Here is a 15,327-nt window from a genome sequence, read left to right as displayed (position 1 = left end):
AAGTTGAGGACTGATCTACTTGAGTTACGACCAAAACGGTTCATTGTGAAAGTCTTCTGTCCATTAATGCGACGGAAATGATACTCCGATTTCCCAAATTTCGGCGGGTGACCCAGCAGGAAACGGAAGGTATTGTCGCTCTAGGCACAGAAGTTTTACCATTCCGTCGACTGAAATATGCTGCAAGTACTCTCATCGTAGCATTCGATACATCGAGATGCATGGCCTTCACCATCATAGAGAGGGACAAGATGATGTAAGCCTTAACCGGGAACCTTTCCCAATTAACGAACGAACCGAAGTGAAAGAAACGGTCCATCCCCGCTTACGCAAAGGCTCGAGCTGGCGTAAGGCGTACTGACGGTAGAGGTGCTATAATCTGGGCGGTGGCAGACGAGAGTTTACGATGATAACGAAGAGAGCTAGCTGAACCGTTGGTCGAACTTAGAGTATAGCATTCAGACAAAATTAAAGCAGCTCCATGGCAGGAACCGTCGAATACTACATGAATCTTGGTGGTCATTCTCTCTGATCGCGATCTTTCCTACCATGCGCAGGTTGGTGAATGGCACAGTGTAGACGCGAAGGAGCACAATTCTTTATGTACCCATCTCTCAATTCGCGATCTTCTGATTCTTCAAAGTTCGGCATACGCCTGAAGCCAAACTGCTGAGTTTGGCATGTCTCATTCACATACCATTATCGAGCTAGATATGACTTGTCTCGCTATTACCGCACGAGCAAAGCCGCTAAGTCTGATACAGAGGGTGAGGTAGGACATCCCATTCAAATTCTTTCTATGTCTTATCGACAACTTTATCAACATGTGGCCGACGGTTTTCATGCAGAAGGATCACTTTGTCATGTCAGTTATAGACGTTTCATCCTCTATGCTTGACTTATTTGCATCAGCATTGGTACCATTCCCTGCTGATGATCTTGTTAAGCTGAAGTGGCCCAAAGTGAATCACACGAAGCTGATCTCTGCAGATTTAAATAATTGGTTTGCATCATCCATCACGATTCGATGTGAAGAAATCTTTTCTGATCTTGCCAATAAACCCATTTTCTACAACCCTTGTCTTGAATTCATGCGGAACTTTTTTTTTCTTTATTATGGTGACTTTTAACACATTTCGGCTGGTTCGTCACTTTTACTTCCATTTTTGGAAGAATGTCGGGATTGAGAATTGAACTCGTGATCTCTGCGTGAGAGGTATGGATGTTACCACTACGCCAGATCGTCTCCCATGCGGAACTTGATTTCCCTTTTTTTCGTATCATATGTCGAGGCCCTTGAATTGGTTTGAAATTGATCGTTTAGTGTCACTCACACACAAAAATTCACTCAACAATACATCGTTTGTCGCTGATGTAGTGATGGAGCACTTTTATCCAGAGCGCTCATATGGTTTGTAGTTTGTGGCACAAAGTCAATCTGATAAGTGCACAGTTTAACAAAATGGCAATATGCTTGCATGTGTTCTGTGTTTGTCTGTAGCTAACTGTGGTATATGTGAAATTCATTTGGAACAAATATGAGCGTTTTGGCGTGTTAGTTGCGATAGTGTTCTTCGTTTGTTTGTGTTTGAATAGTAGTTACGCCTTTATTCCCCGTCAATTCTAAAGTTATTTGAAAATTTTAATTCTTTTGCTCTTTGATTCTTAATTTTTTAAATTATTGAATTCTTTCATTATTGTGTTCTCTAGTTCCCTCTCGCCGTCACGATTGAAGATTGATAAAAAGTGCGCTCGATGATTAAAGAAAAATATCGGTTCGATTGATTATAGAAGAGTTCTCACGGTTACCTTCTCAGGTTTCCCAAATCAACTCTTTGCCGTCGCAATTGAAGTTCGACAAGGAATGCACGATGAATAACAATATATATTTCCGTAGTTATTGGCTTCGAAGGAGTTTTATTGGTTACAGGTTTTCCTTCTCAGGATACTTAAAGATAATCTGTGGCACGTGTTGTAAAACATTATATTTTTAGATTTTCGTTTCGTCAAGTGGTCGATAGTTCGCGTTTCTAGAATCACATCACGTACCGCAGTGAATCCTGATTTTTCTTAACCATTCCCACTAACAAATATCCCTTCCATGATAAACGCTAGGGAACCACGCTATAGAGGCGACCCTTCTGGCCTTCGGGCGGCGAATATCATACTAACATTCCTTCCCTTCCCCTGGTGACTGTAAGGACGTGGCCGGTGTCGTTATTGACCATTTAAAGCTCGAATCACCGAAAATTGTACAACGAGAATGATTTGCTAGTCCCAAGCGTCATTCTGTGTGTTCTTTGTGCAATTTGGTTGGTTCGGGTCAATCACGGAGAGCAACTACGAATTGTACAGTCTACCCAAGCTCAAGCTCAAGCTCAAAGTCAATCTGATAAGTGCACGAATAATGTATAGATGTTTACACGTAATGACACGCACTGATTTTATGATGGAAGTTATGATGCTCCAACATATGCTAGATAGTCCTCTGCGTTCCAATACAATTTACGCCAACATTTGTAGATCTATCAAAAAATAGTTTTATTTCTAATACTCACTGATTCTTGTCCATCTATTTAAAATCCATTGAACCAAAGCAACAAAATTCAGCCCATTTGAGCGTACCTAATTAACCCGTTACCAGGAAATACTTCTCTGATGCTATAAAACATAATGTGGCCGCAAATGTCACTACAGATGAAAATCTTGCAGCCTCACACATCTCTGGCAACGTTTTAATCGCCATTAGTTCTTTGTACGTCATCAAAATGATGCATTCGCTGAAAGGTCAAACCGAGCAAATGTGATTTCGGAGGAAGTTGAAAAAGTATGTAATGTTTGAGCGAAGCACTTAAATCTTCAGTAATTAACAAACCTGCTCTATTAACACGTTGTCACTGAAACACGTGGAAATGCTGCGCAATATACCATACACAATAAAAATGTTTAACCTTAACCTGTTGTGCATCGTCGGGAGGAGAAAAGCACCGCAAACTGTGCTGTCAAACTGCCCCCGAGTGTACATCACACGAGCAATTAACGACCACTCGAATGATTCATCCGAGTAGATTGTACAGCATCCCATTGAACTGTGATTTTTTTTCACTGTTTTCCCTGGGCAGAACAACATACCGAAGTTCAACTATTGTTATTAATGCAAATAAAACCTGTCTGTGGACTCGGGAACACATGATAGTCACTTTCAATGAACATTCAATGGGAGATCGCGCCATTGTTACACCGATACGGTAGCTTCTGTAATTTCCGCAGGTGTTGAGATCGGATGGCATTGAGTTGAAAGAATGATCGACAAAGAAATGCCACACATTGGATACGCATTATATTTATTATGAATCGTAATTTCTGTTTCTGAATCAGATGTGGAGATTAAAAGAGATGAAAGAATTGCATTTTTTACGTTTTTGAGTCACGTTGAAAGTTCCACTCCATACAGAGCAAAAATTTCATCGAGTTGTGAAATTGATCCCGTCAGTTTGTTTTAGAATTTCGTGACTTATTCAATGATAACTATCCGGAACACCACACGCTCGGAAAAACCATATAATTAAAACAATTAACTAATTAACCTCATCAGTATGAACTATGAAGGTGGTTGTATGCTATCGAACATGCATCTCAGTGTCTGTCTGAGATGCATCATTAAGATTCCAGATGGGGAAAAACTAATCCCAATGAGAGGAACTCATTAAGTGTGAGAAAAATTGGCACTAATTCAAACGTATTATTTCTGCATTACAATTAAATACCTCATTCCTCTTCTTCACCAAGTCAAACAAACCAATTAGCAAAGCTTCATTAGCGGCAGTAATCTGTATACCTACGAGCTTTGAATAATATGATCTATCAGATCATGTCTGATCGATAAAAATATGATTTGAATGTAAAATTTTATCCATTCTAACAGTTTTCATTATCCCGTTTTTGTAATGATTTCGTATTCAGAAAGCTCTCGTAGATACCGGAGATATGCACCACTTGTTCCTCGAGTAATGAACTGTTCGAATCATGCGATTGCACAAAGTTCATTAAACGTGCTACTACTGCATTACGTGTGAATGCTTCCTGCTCGAATCACGCCGTAAAACGGTTGCATTACACGGTGTGCAAGTTAAAATTGTTCGGTTTTTGTGAGAAAGATAATATTAGGTTGGGGAAAAAGATATCCATCATTTCTGCGTGAAACTTAAAACATTATTTAATATGCTTCCGGTTGTCCGACTTCAAATATGCACCGTTTTTTTGTAAAATTTCCATTCTCAAGGCAGCTTCATAATGTCTCTCTAATAGAAGTATTGGTCCTAGTTGGCGAAAAACTTTAGCAATCGATTTTTACAATCATCTCTTGATCCCAATCTCCTATCATTCACGAAGTCTTGCAATGCTAGAAAAGGGGGGTAATCGCTTGGTGCCAAGCAGAGATGCCAACCTTCCTGATTTTTTAGGATTTCCCAGACTTTTTAGCACGCTCCCTAATATCCTGACGAACACTCAATTTATCCAGATATTTCTGAAATGATTCTGATTTTCCTGATTTATGTACTCTTTACATTATCCGTAATAAATATACTGGTTTCCATGCCAAAGTTTTCTGTCATGATAGTTCTCCGGTTCGCACGTGTATAAAGGGTGTGTCACATCAAATTGCATCACGGAAAAAACGCTGTAGAAATTCGCCCAGTAGACCGATCCTTTTGAAAATTTTAAACAGTAAAATAAAAACTATTAAACAACTTTTGGCATTTTCTTTTTAATCATACTTGGGGCCCAAGCCCGTATGCTCGCACCTTCCTCTTTACCCCGTCCATAAGGTTCTGTACAACGTCAGGTTGTAGTTTTTTTTGAACAGAAATCCATTTTCTCTTGAAGTCCGTCTCCGATTTGACAACTTTTGGGTTCTTCCAGAGGGCCTGCTTCATAATCGCCCAATATTGCTCTATTGGGCGAAGCTCCGGCGCGTTGGGCGGGTTCATTTCCTTTGGCACGAAGGACCCCGTTGGCTTCGTACCACTCCAACACGTCCTATGAATAGTGGCACGAAGCGAGATCCGGCTAGAAGATGGTCGGGCCCTCGTGCTGCTTCAATAGTGGTAGTAAGCGCTTCTGTAGGCACTCCTTAAGGTAAACCTGCCCGTTTAACGTGCCGGTCATCACGAAGGGGGCGCTCCGCTTTCCGCAAGAGCAGATCGCTTGCCACACCATGTACTTTTTGGCAAACTTGGATAGTTTCTGCTTGCGAATCTCCTCCGGAACGCTGAATTTGTCCTCTGCGGAGAAGAACAACAGGCCCGGCAGCTGACGAAAGTCCACTTTGACGTAGGTTTCGTCGTCCATTACCAGGCAATGCGGCTTCGTCAGCATTTCGGTGTACAGCTTCCGGGCTCGCGTCTTCCCCACCATGTTTTGCCTTTCGTCGCGGTTAGGAGCCTTCTGAACCTTGTATGTACGCAGGCCCTCCCGCTGCTTGGTCCGCTGGACGAATGAACTTGACAAATTCAGCTTATTGGCGACATCCCGGACCGAACTTCTCGGATCACGTCTGAACTGCTTAACTACGCGCTTGTGATCTTTTTCACTGACGGAGCATCCATTTTTGCCGTTCTTCACCTTCTGGTCGATGGTTAGGTTCTCGAAGTATCGTTTTAGTACTCTGCTGACCGTGGATTGGACGATTCCCAGCATCTCACCGATGTCCCGATGTGACAACTCCGGATTCTCGAAATGAGTGTACAAGATTAATTCACGACGCTCTTTTTCGTTCGACGACATTTTTCCAAATTTAAGAAAAATTGACAGTGAAGCATGGCCAACGTGATCTATACACTCTTATCTGATTATAAAACCAAAGCTGAAGATATAATTCCTAAAAATTAAATTTCTACAGCGTTTTTCCGTGATGCAATTTGATGTGACACACCCTTTATACCTTACATCAAGTTACACTTTACACGGAACTGCCTGGGGGGAACAGTACGACGACAATCGTTCATTGTTGATATATGACCTTTGTAACAGCTTCAATATGACCGTTTTGAACACTGGGGAAACAACACGTGTACCTAAACCTACTGCTAACCCAAGTGCTCTTGACCTCTCGCTTTGCTCGAATTCACTATCGTTAGATTTCAAGTGGAATGTAATCCAGAACCCCAACGGTAGTGATCACTTGCCAATCAAAATTTCCATCACCATTGGGTCGAATTCTTCTGAATCTATAAACATGGCATATGACCTCACAAGACACATTGACTGGAAAAAATATGCGGACGCGATTGCTCTAGCCATCAATTTCAGAGATGGTTTACCTCCATTGGAGGAGTATAACTTCATTTCTCGTTTGATCTATGACAGCGCGGTTCGCGCTCAAACGAAACCCATCCCAGGTTCCACTATTCGTCGAAGGCCTCCCAATCTATGGTGGGATAGCCAGTGTTCCAAGCTTTATCAGGATAAATCGAACGCATTCAAAGCTTTTCGGAAACGTGGAACCATTGAAAATTTTCAATCGTATTTGGACCTTGAAAATCAATTTAAAAACTTGATCAAAGGGAAAATACGTGCTTATTGGCGAAATTTCGTGGGAGGTTTGTCACGAGAAACGTCAATGAAAAAATTATGGAAAGTGGCTCGAAACATGAGAAATCGCTCTTCAACAAATGAAAGCGAAGAATATTCACATCGATGGATTTTTAATTTTGCACGGAAGGTTTGTCCTGATTCCGCTCCTGTGCAAAAAATTGTTCGAGATATACCACAAGGTAGGTGCGATCTTGATTCCGAGTTTTCGATGGTAGAATTCTCTCTTGCTCTGCTTTCATGTAACAATTCTGCTCCGGGATCGGATAGAATTAAGTTCTTGCTGAAAAACCTCCCTGATGTGGCGAAACATCGCTTGTTGAATTTATTCAATCGGTTTCTGGAGAATAATATTGTTCCAGATGATTGGAGACAAGTAAAAGTTATAGCTATTCAAAAACCCGGAAAACCCGCGTCCGACTTCAATTCGTACCGCCCAATAGCAATGCTGTCTTGTATACGGAAATTGTTGGAGAAAATGATCTTGTTTCGCCTTGATCGATGGATTGAAACGAATGGCCTACTCTCAGATATACAATATGGGTTCCGCAGGGGCAAGGGGACGAATGATTGTCTTGCGTTGCTTTCTTCAGAAATTCAAATGGCTTTCGCCGAAAAAAAACAAATGGCTTCAGTATTCTTGGACATAAAGGGGGCCTTCGATTCTGTTTCAATAGAGGTTTTGTCAGACAAATTACACTCTCGGGGTCTGCCGCCTCTATTGAATAATATGTTATATAACTTGCTTTGTGAGAAACATTTGAACTTTTCTCACGGAGATTCGGCAGTAAGTCGGTTCTCTTACATGGGCCTCCCCCAGGGCTCATGTTTAAGCCCCCTTTTGTACAACTTCTATGTAAGCGACATCGACAATTGCCTTACACAAAATTGCAGCCTAAGACAACTTGCAGAAGATGGAGTGGTGTCTGTCGTAGGATCAAACGAATCCGACCTGCAAAGACCCTTACAAGATACTTTGAACAATTTTTCAACCTGGGCCATTGGGCTAGGGATCGAATTCTCCACGGAGAAAACAGAGATGGTGGTTTTTTCTAGGAAGCATAGACCAGCAAAACCAAAGCTTCAACTTTTGGGTAAACCGATCACTCATGCTATGTCATTCAAGTATCTTGGGGTCTGGTTCGACTCCAAATGTACTTGGGGGGCCCATATTAGGTATCTGAGTAAAAAATGCCAACAAAGAATAAACTTTCTCCGTACAATTACCGGCACCTGGTGGGGAGCCCATCCCGAAGATCTTATAATGTTGTATCGAACAACTATTCTCTCAGTGATGGAGTATGGCAGTTTCTGTTTTCAATCAGCTGCCAAAACACACCTCATTAAACTCGAGCGAATTCAGTATCTTTGTCTCCGTATTGCGTTGGGATGTATGCCCTCAACGCATACCATGAGTCTCGAGGTTTTGGCAGGCGTACTCCCACTAAAAGATCGCTTCAATTTATTATCTCTTCGGTTCCTCATTCGGTGTAAGGTTATGAATCCATTGGTGATCGGAAATTTTGAGCAGCTGATCGAGCTAAATTTTCATTCTGGATTCATGAGTTCATATCATGAATTCACCACTATGCAGGTTGTTCCTTCTTCGTATATTCCCAACCGTGTTTGTTTTCCTGACTACATCAATTCCTCTGTACATTTCGATCTGTTCATGAAGGAGAAAATCCATGAAAATCCAGATTATCTTAGATTGGGGTTCGTTCCTACGATCTTCAATGCAAAGTATGGGCGTATCAATTGTGATAATATGTACTTTACTGATGGGTCCTCTATGAATGAGTCCACAGGATTTGGAGTGTTCAACGTATTTTTTAGCACCTCACACAGTCTTCAGAATCCTTGCTCGGTATTAATTGCTGAATTGGTAGCGATACACTGGGCGCTGGACAGCGTCGCCTCACGACCTGTTGAACACTATTACATTGTAACGGATAGTCTTAGCTCTGTCGAAGCTATCCGTTCAGTGAGGCCGGAAAAGCACTCGCCGTACTTCCTTGAGAGAATACGAGAAATTTTGAGTGCTTTATCCAGACGCTGTTATGTCATTACCTTTGTCTGGGTCCCTTCACATTGCTCAATTCCGGGTAATGAGAGGGCTGACTCATTGGCAAAGGTAGGTGCAATTGAAGGCGATATTTATCAGCGTCAAATCGCCTTCAATGAATTTTATTCTTTAGTCCGCAAAAATACCATCGCTAACTGGCAACGCAAATGGAATGAAGATGAATTGGGCCGGTGGTTTCACTCGATTATCCCTAAGGTTAGCCTCAAACCGTGGTTCAAAAGTCTGGACTTGAGTCGGGACTTTATTCGCACCTTCTCCCGACTCATGTCCAATCACTGTTCGTTAGATGCACTACTCTTCCGTTTCAATCTTGCCAGCAGCAATCTCTGCGCTTGTGGCCAAGGTTATCACGACATCGAGCACATTGTTTGGTCGTGCGAGGTGTATCTGGTCGCCAGATCGAATTTAGAAAACTCCCTTCGGGCCCGAGGAAGACAGCCCAATGTGCCGGTGAGAGATGTGTTGGCTCGGTTAGACCTTGATTACATGTCCCATATATATGTTTTCCTTAAAGCTATAGATCTTCGTGTGTGATTGTCCCTACATCATTACACCCTCCTTTCCTTCCTTTGCGGGTAATTCGTCCCCTTGCTATAAATAGTAGAATAAGTTGAAATGTAAATACACTATAGATATACGAGTAGATTTAAGAAATGAGTGTTCATCAACATTGTTACAATTTCCTTATATCCCATCCTCCTCCTAAAAATATGTCACCCTCCTAAACTCGAGTACACCGCGAGTAATCGGTTTTCCACCTTACTAACCATAGATGTAAGAAAATTGTTTATATATGTAGTTTTAAAATTATATTTAATAATTCGGCTCCTTTAAACTTAAGTAACTGAGCCTGTAAAAATAAACGAATTAATAAAAAAAAAAGTTACACTTTATACATAACTTTTTTATCACTACCCTCAATTGTTTCGTGGCTTTCCAAAACAGTGCTAGAAAAATTCATGAAACCAGATTGTTTGATGAATTTCTGAAATCACAACGAAATTAAGTTTGAGGAACAACATTGCTTTATTGAGGAGAATGTGTATGTAGATGTATTCCCAGAGTTATTAATGTAGGAATACGTTTCAGAGTGTAAATATATCTATAACGGTACTAAATATCATAAAAATTAGAAAATAATCAACAAGTCTTTTGGTGCCAGCTCCGGGCTATATGGTGGATGTATTAAAACATCCCAATCATGCTCCCGAAATTTCTGGTGAGCCACCACAATTGATATGTTTGGTCTTGCGTTGTCCAGATGGAACACAACACTTCTTCCGTTGACCAACGGAAGGAGTTGTCGACATTAGAGATTTAACATTAGTACATTAGACTAGAAAATAATATGAAAAAAAAAAATTTAAAAATATAAAGATGAATAAATTGAAATAATTTTTTTTTCATGTAGTTAGCTGTTACAGTATCGGCACCATAAACATCATTCACAATTTCAGCGGTCTGGTTTGCATTCTCTCCTTTATGAAGGAAAAAGTGTAAAATGTACCGAATTCTCTTATTGTTGACCTTTATTGTTAACAACTTGTAACTCACAACAACCAAAAAACAGCAAAAGATTTTTTTCTAGCGTGAAATGTCACCTAAATGTCAGACTAAACTTGAAATTGTATGATCGACATTACGCGAGATATCGATCACTACAGCCATCAACCGTGAAAATAGTAGATTTCTTTTTCCTCAACCGAATACATCAATTCCGGGAGAGCCCCAAAATATTTGTATTCAAATTACAGCAAATTGTAGATTTCTTTCCAATAAAACGAAAACCATCCACCGACCCATTTTACGACATCTTTATACTAGGCGAAGTTACATGCTAAGCATACATGGTATCGTCATAAGGGAGCAAATTGATCACCGGGTGGAATTGATCAAACGTATCAAACAATATCCTGGATATGTTCCAGATCAGGTTTCCGGGGAAAGTGATCTCTTTATGACCAGAATCAAATTCCATCATACGATATATCAAACTGCATGATTTGTCAAAACTAGCACATTGGTGACCATAGAAAGGGGTTTTCCCACATTAGGATAACCTGGACTATGTAATGTAAAAAAATCAAATTGTCTACACAATATAATCCGTTCAATAAAAACTTCATCAGGTACAATACTCAATGAAAAAAATAAAAAAAGACTGCATAAAACAGTTCACAAAAATTATCCGATCGTATAAAATTTCATCAGTTCAAATTTTCGTCATGAAATAATAAAAAAATCATTTAGCTGTTATGAAAACACAGGTTTCACGTGTGAAACACAGCTTCTCTTAAATTCTGCTAATGTTGTTGCACGTTTAACATGGCTTAGCATCGAGTTGAAAACATTTATTCCATTAAAATACAACGAATTTTGTGAAGCACTGAACCGATCGACATGAAAATTGGTATGTAGAGGTTTTTGGAGCCGGGGAAGGTTTTTGTGATAGTTTGAGACTCCTCCCCCACTCTAAGGGGGGGCTGTCATACAAATGAAACACAAATTTCTAAATTTCTCGAGAATTAATCAAGCAAATGAAACGAAATTTGCCGTGTGGAGGTTTTAGGGTGCAATAAATGATTCTATGTTGGTTAGATACCCCTTCCCCCTCTCTTAGGGGGGGGGGGGACTGCCATACAAATCAAACACAAACTTCTGCATTACTCGAGAATGATTCAAGCAAATAAAACCGAATTTGGCATGTGAAAGTTATAGGATGCAATAAATGTTTTTTCGGTAGTGAGACACTCCACCCCCCTCTCTGAGAGGGGAGTTGCCATACAAAGGAAACAAAAATGTCTGCGTTACTCACGAATTAATCAAGCAAGTGAAACCAAATAAGTCATATGGAGGTTTAAGGTAAATGATTCTATGATGGTTAGACACTCCACCTCCTCCCCCCCCCTTTTGAGGGAATTCGAGAATTAATCGAACAAATGAAATGAAATTTGGCATGTGGAGGTTTTAGGGTACAATAAATGAATCTATGGTGGTTACATACTCCTCCCCCCTCTCTTAAGGAGAAGGGAGGGGGGTGTTTCTGCCATACAAATGAAACACAAATTTCTGCATCACTCGAGAATTAATCAAGCAAATAAAACCAAATTTGGCATGTAACGTAACGGAGAAACATGTTATTTGTTGCAAGTGGTTGAAAAATCTTGAACGAGAATTGTGTCTGAAAATAATCTGATATTATAATGTCGAGTTTTGGTAGAAGTACTACGAATTTTATGTGCACCCGTGGCCGAGTGGTTAGCGTCCCACACTATCATGCGGGGTGTTCGGGTTCGATTCCCGTTCTGGTTGGGGGATTTTTCGTCAAAGAAAATTCTTCCGGCTTGCACTGTGGTCACGCGTATTCTAGAGCTTGCCACTTTAGAGTACATTCAAGGCGTGTTATTCGGCATAGAAATCTCAACCAAGTATTAATGAACGACGCTAGTTAATGAATACGTTGAGACGGCAAAAGTTCCACAGGGAACGTTAACGCCATTCAAGAAGAAGAACTACGAATTTTATAGTAAAAGGTAATTTTAAAGGATAGATTAGAAGATCAATCAATGAATAATTCTGCGATTGGACCCATGAACAGCGCTTAGTAAGAAAACTTGATGTGATAACGAAAAATAAATTTTGGGCGGGACGAAGTTTGCCGGGTCAGCTAGTTTACTATAAAAATGAACATCATAGTAAAATAAACAATTATTTGCTTCACGGATAACCATTGCAAAGCGTCCAGCATCAAATTTATTCGCATTATTTTACTCTGCAAGCGCTGTAATCTCGATATTTGTGTTCCATTGGCTAGAAATACACTCGACAAAAAAATTAGAAGAACAGAGTGCGAAGTCGGAAATTTTAATTGATTTTTGACATGCTGTATGTTCGTGAAAAATCAACGCATATCGATGTAATGCACATCATTTTGAAGCTACAACTTTCAGATATTAGAAGTTTGTGGGGGAAGAGTGCGTGCATGTGTGGAAATACGTATGAATATGAGTATCATCACTCCTTACAATATTTGTATCTACAAACGCATGAAAACAAAAGTTACGAATCGTTCGTTCTGGGAGTCGCGTAGGATTTTGTACGTCTGATACGATTTGCGATTAAATGCTCCTCTAATTTACTCCAAACTTTGAAAAATCATCTAGAAAAGACGGCTTAACGTATCAATATGAAACGTTTACAAATGTTTAGGGAGTACACTAGGCTAAAAATTTGCCTGGAAACATTAGAACTTACTGTGATATTTGCAGAATTACAGTAAATTTTGTAAAGCACTATAAAAATCCTGTTTTTGGCATTTTTTTAAATCGATGCAAAAAATTTCAGTACTTTTTTTCGCCAAAGTAACAAATTATCCTTATGCAAAATTTATTGAAGTTTTCAAAACTGCCTTTCGGTTTGCGGTGCGATGGTTGTTTATTGAATTATTCATTATCAAAGATGAAGGGGTAATTTTTCATTCAAACTGAAATATCTCTGTGTGGGGAGGTGCTACAAGAACGTTCTAGGAACAAAATGAAAGCTGGTTGATAAGATTGGATTTTCTATTAAGTTGGTTATCAAAAAATTGTGTTAGTCCACAATATTCTTGAAAAACAAAGAAAAATCGATTGTTCATTTCCTCCCGATATTGTTGCCCACTACACTTACACACACCAAAATAAAAATATGTACGTAAAATATTCTAATACCTGAAAGTTGTAGCTTCAAAATGATGCGCATGGCATCGATATGCGTTGATTTTTCACGAAGTTACAGCATGTCAAAAATCACTTAAAATTTCCGACTTCGCACTCTGTTATTTTTTTTGTCGAGTGTGAATGGAAGAACAAAAATCTAAATGAGGAGAGATGATTGATTTGTATAGCTGTTTTTGCTGCGAATAGTTAAATCGTTTTTCAATCGGCGTAAAATTCCGTACTTCTTGGCGATTTTCCTGATGACATTGTCAATGTGAGTGTTAAACGTAAGTTTGTCATCAATAATCACGCCATGATATTTAATCTCCCGAACGCGGTCAATAGTCTAATAATAAATAACAATAGGGACGTTCTCATTTATTCGATTTCGCGAGATTATCATGTATTTAGCTTTACTTATGTTCATTCTCAATTGCATATACTTCAACCATCTACTTAGAAAACGCAAATCTCCATCCAAGTGCAAAACGGCCTGATATACATCTTTAACTGCAATGAATAACACAGTGTCATCTGCGAAAAGATTAATATTGCAAAATCGTAAAACTCTCCGCATGTCATGTATATAATAAATAATATAAACATAATAAATAACAGAACACATTTTTGAGCAAAAAAAAAACATTTCACTACCTTTACACCAATTCCGTTTTTAAAAATAATTGGGTATAAATGTAATACAAATTTTCGGAAATATTAACATTTTTCTGAAAAATCGCGTTCAATTTGTCTCCGGTTTACGATACATTAATTTGTAGCAACAGAGTGGTACAGAATGTGTAGCAACAAAAATGTCGTAATTTATACTCTGGCGCTTAGGTCGACTTTGTAGTCATTGGTCGGATAGCCACGAACTAGTCTGTACGTTTTCAATATAGCAAGTGTACTTTCGATGTTATCAGCCGTAGATAAAAGGTTTAACAATATACAATATACTCCATGAATTTAGAAATTTTAAAATGAGCACGATCTCACAAAAAATTAAAAGAAACTTTACTGACAATCAGAAATCTACAAAACTGGTGTGGCCAGTCTAAAAAAAAACAACGGAAATTTCCAAACATAGAGCTAGCTTGAACTTGGCATAATGTTAGAGAAAACCTAAAGTGTATTTTTATTGCACTACATATTTGCTAATGTCTAGTGGTAATTAAAAATTTAACGATGGAATGCTGACACGAAGAAAACACAAAGACAGTAAACAGTGTTGAGCAAAAATAGCAAAGCATGGTCATCCATCCTGCAAACCATTTACCAAAATCAAGGTCTGCTCAGTCGCAGAAGCTCAAATCAACTTACCTTTTTTCCCCACCGAAACGGTGTAGTAAATGTTGTTAAAAGTTATATCCATTTTTTCCTCCGCCAGTACTATTTACAACCTTCCCAAATTAGCCGAATCGATTTATAATCATAAGCTCAGGGCACACGCCTTCCTCACTATCTCTGTTATTATTGTAAAACGCACACAATACACAGCACAACCAATCGCGGTTTTTCCACTACCACTCGGGAGTTCCGACTCGAAGGAGTGATCGCTATCACTCAATCAAAGTCTCATTAGAGAGCACCGGTACGATCACTTTTTTTTGCAATCAGCTATTGTTTTCGGAACGCTATCAACAAGCAGGATGGCCCGTCTGAGTTATTAGTATACATCCGTAAGCAATAGCTACAATTATGGACACCGCCGTCACTGGACCCCGGTTATCGATGAAACTGCAAAAAAAGCCCCTCTTCTAGTCGCCAACAAACTGCACGTGGATGATTTCTTATCATATACTGCCTGCAATGAAAGTAAGAAAGCGATCTTCCATTAGCGAGTCCATTCAAACCGGATCACACGTGAAGGAACACGTGACGCCGTTGAGCGTCGTGGGATAATGAATGCACAAATGAGGCGATGATAATGAAAATATTGAAATAATCACA

The 15,327-nt window shown here is 39.5% G+C and overlaps 1 protein-coding gene across 5 annotated transcripts in view; it reads right to left on the bottom strand.

The window, feature by feature from the left end:
• The window catches only part of LOC129776238 (ATP-binding cassette sub-family G member 1), a 132,056-nt gene that overhangs the window by 83,320 nt on the left and 33,409 nt on the right, over positions 1–15,327 (bottom strand). For all 5 annotated transcript variants that reach the window (XM_055781769.1, XM_055781773.1, XM_055781770.1 and 2 more), the window contains exon 2: positions 14,698–15,181. In XM_055781769.1, the coding sequence (XP_055637744.1) occupies positions 14,698–14,749 (52 nt within the window). In that variant the 5' untranslated portion in view covers positions 14,750–15,181. The remainder of the gene's footprint in view (positions 1–14,697; positions 15,182–15,327) is intronic.

This window comes from Toxorhynchites rutilus, chromosome 3 (assembly GCF_029784135.1).
Source record: "Toxorhynchites rutilus septentrionalis strain SRP chromosome 3, ASM2978413v1, whole genome shotgun sequence".
NCBI classification, from domain to species: Eukaryota; Metazoa; Arthropoda; class Insecta; order Diptera; family Culicidae; genus Toxorhynchites; species Toxorhynchites rutilus.
The sequence above is the reverse complement of the archived record's forward strand: the minus strand, read 5'-3'. Positions and strand labels throughout refer to the sequence as shown.